Here is a 2842-nt window from a genome sequence, read left to right as displayed (position 1 = left end):
CTTCATAACAATCATCTCTACAATCTCCTTCTTACAGTCTTTTCTTTTTAATTCTCTTCCACCTTCCCCATGTGCTCTTTTTTGGAGCCAGTTGTCCTCCCCTTTCACCTCTTTATGTGCTGTACCCCTATATGTGTAGAATACTCCCCTTATAACTAAGCATTCTCCCTTCTTCTAATAATAATATGTTATAGGTGCCCCTAGAAGTACCCCCCCCCCGTGGGTGTTTTATTAATGCTGCAATATTCAAGAGATCCCTATACATACAGGACTAACAAATCCAGTGAAGGAGCAGAGTCAGAATGAGAGCCAGACAGAATGTTACAGAAAAGTTTAGAATACTTCTGTCACTTATGGTATAGAATAATATACTAGGCTGTCACAGCATGCTGGGACTTATAGTTCTCAAAACTCCCAAGCGTCCTATATCGAAGCACACATTCTGTACTGCACTCCTTGATCCTCGCATTTTGTCACATGTTAATAACAAAGAAACTGAAAAAAAAAACTTCTTCCTGCAGGGTTGTCAGTTTGTGATCCATAGAAGCAACCAATCAACATGCCAGTTTTTTCTGTTTTCTTTTTTTTTTCTTTTAGGTAATTAACCCTTAAGTTGGCATGGCAAGCAGAACTATCTGTCTGCTTTGTCTCAATTTTATACTTAAGGTGTGTTTTATTTTTTTATTTTTTTCTGCCCACTGTCACAACTTGACAAGCTCTATTAATTCGATGTTGATACATTTTAATTTAGTGAATGCAACCATAATCAAGATAGACAGATAGAGAGAGAGAGAGAGAGAGAGAGAGAGAGAGAGAGAGAGAGAGAGATGAATAGATCTATAGATATGGATAGATAGATAGATAGATAGATAGATAGATAGATAGATAGATAGATAGATAGAGTGGATTAATCCAGTTGTGTTCTATGTTGGTTGATGTTGTCACATTTTAGCAAACTATTATTGTTTTGATATTAACAGATTTGCTCAAGGAATAATTAATATGTACATTTCTGAAGATATATATACAAAGAAAGACAGAAACAGAAGACAGATAAAATGATAGGTAGATAATAGATAGGATCGAAGAGAGAGAGAGAGAGAGAGACAGAGAGAGAGATGCTTTGTTAATAAATGAGCTGAGAATGTTCAATAAAATAAAACAATTACTTCTATTAATATTATTATTATTATTATTCAGGATTTATAAAGCGCCAACAGTTTGTGGAGGGCTTTACAGTATAAAGGTGGGACAGTACAGCGATGGGCAAATAAAAATAATATACCGGAATTTCATATGATTGGATACTTCAAATGAACATTCTCAACTCCTTTGGTGAATCAGCCTCATTATTATTTTGGGTTTTAATTTAGAAGGATTCTAAAGAGAGAGAGATGTAGATGGAAAGAACAATAAAACATATATAGTGTATATATAGATAGATAGACTAGGAGGATTACCTACAATTATTAAAACTTAAAAGAAGAGAGAGGTAGGTGAATGCAGAAAGAAAATTACAATATATAAATAGATATGATAATAAACAGAAAGATAGATAGATAGATAGATAGATAGATAGATAGATAGATAGATAGTTAGATGTATCTATAATTATTAATACATACAAGAAGAGGGAGGTAGGTGGATGCAGAAAGAAAATAAAAATATATAAATAGATATTAAAATAAACAGATAAATAGACAGATAGATAGATAGATAGATAAATAGATAGACCGACCAATGAATTATTTATAATTGTTAAAAATTAGAAGAAGACACAGCGGTAACTACATAAGGAAATTAAATTAAAATACATAGATATATGATTGATTGATAGATGGATAGATAGATAGATAGACAGATAGATAGATAGATAGATAGATATATAGATATGAATAGATAGATAGATAGATAGATAGATAGATAGAAAGAAAGATAGATGATAGATAGATAGATAGATAGATAGATAGATAGATAGATAGATAGATAGATTGATAAATAGACTGATAGCATGATCCATCATTATTAATATTTAGAAGAAGAAGAAGTAATGGTATAGGTAGATGGGTTCAATGACATTCAATGGACCGGTTGGTATCACAGAAGAACCTCCAGCAGATGAGGTCCAGTAGATGAGGTCCACCATGGTCGCCCATATCTTACCCAGCATCTTGCTGAGCTCCGCATTGTGGAGGTCGGGGTTCTGCACTGCCAGCCTCTTCCTCTCATCCTTTGCCCAAACCATGAAGGCATTCATGGGTCTCCTGATGCGGGTCTCTGAGCCCTTCTCCCGGGGGGACCTATGAGGGGACAGTCCATCTGAAAGGTCTCCATCCATGGTAGAGCAGTCCAAGCCTTCCGACCATGAGTAGGAGCCCATGAGTGTAGTCATAGCTGCTCCCTGCTGAGTGTCAGGTCTGCTGGAGGGATGTGAGCTGTTCCTTCCTGGTCGCTCCTGACTCTCCCAGGCACTCCTTAAAGAGTGTGCAGACAGTTCCTGGCAGTCCGGGTCATTTATCAGCTCTTGAGAACACGTTTCCTCCAATGAGTAAAAGTCTTCAGCAGTGCAGCTCCTCCCAAGAGCTGTGAAAAAAAAATATGACACAACCTTACCTCCAGCCCCAGGCTGTAACTGCTCCTCCAACACCAAGAAAACGTGCTTCAGCCAACACACTCTGTCTACTATACACTGGCATGCTTTACTTCCTATAGAATCTGTCCCATATACACCAAGGATCCCATATACACCAATGGTCCCATATACACCAAGGATCCCATATATACCAATGGTCCCATATACACCAAGGGTCCCATATACACCAAGGATCCCATATGCACCAAA

General features: G+C 37.0%; 1 protein-coding gene across 1 annotated transcript in view; it reads right to left on the bottom strand.

The window, feature by feature from the left end:
• The window catches only part of SOX7 (SRY-box transcription factor 7), a 10004-nt gene extending 7511 nt beyond the window's left edge, over nucleotides 1-2493 (bottom strand). Inside the window, exon 1 of the mRNA XM_089688755.1 lies at nucleotides 2164-2493. Coding sequence (XP_089544881.1) covers nucleotides 2164-2392 — 229 coding nt within the window. The 5' untranslated portion in view covers nucleotides 2393-2493. The remainder of the gene's footprint in view (nucleotides 1-2163) is intronic.
• Between the last annotated feature and the right edge of the window lie 349 nt (nucleotides 2494-2842).

Source organism: Staurois parvus, unplaced genomic scaffold (assembly GCF_062004578.1).
Source record: "Staurois parvus isolate SC_StPar_1 unplaced genomic scaffold, SC_StPar_1.0 ptg000453l, whole genome shotgun sequence".
Taxonomy (NCBI): domain Eukaryota; kingdom Metazoa; phylum Chordata; class Amphibia; order Anura; family Ranidae; genus Staurois; species Staurois parvus.
Note: the sequence above shows the minus strand (reverse complement) of the source record. Positions and strands in the feature narration are given on the sequence as shown.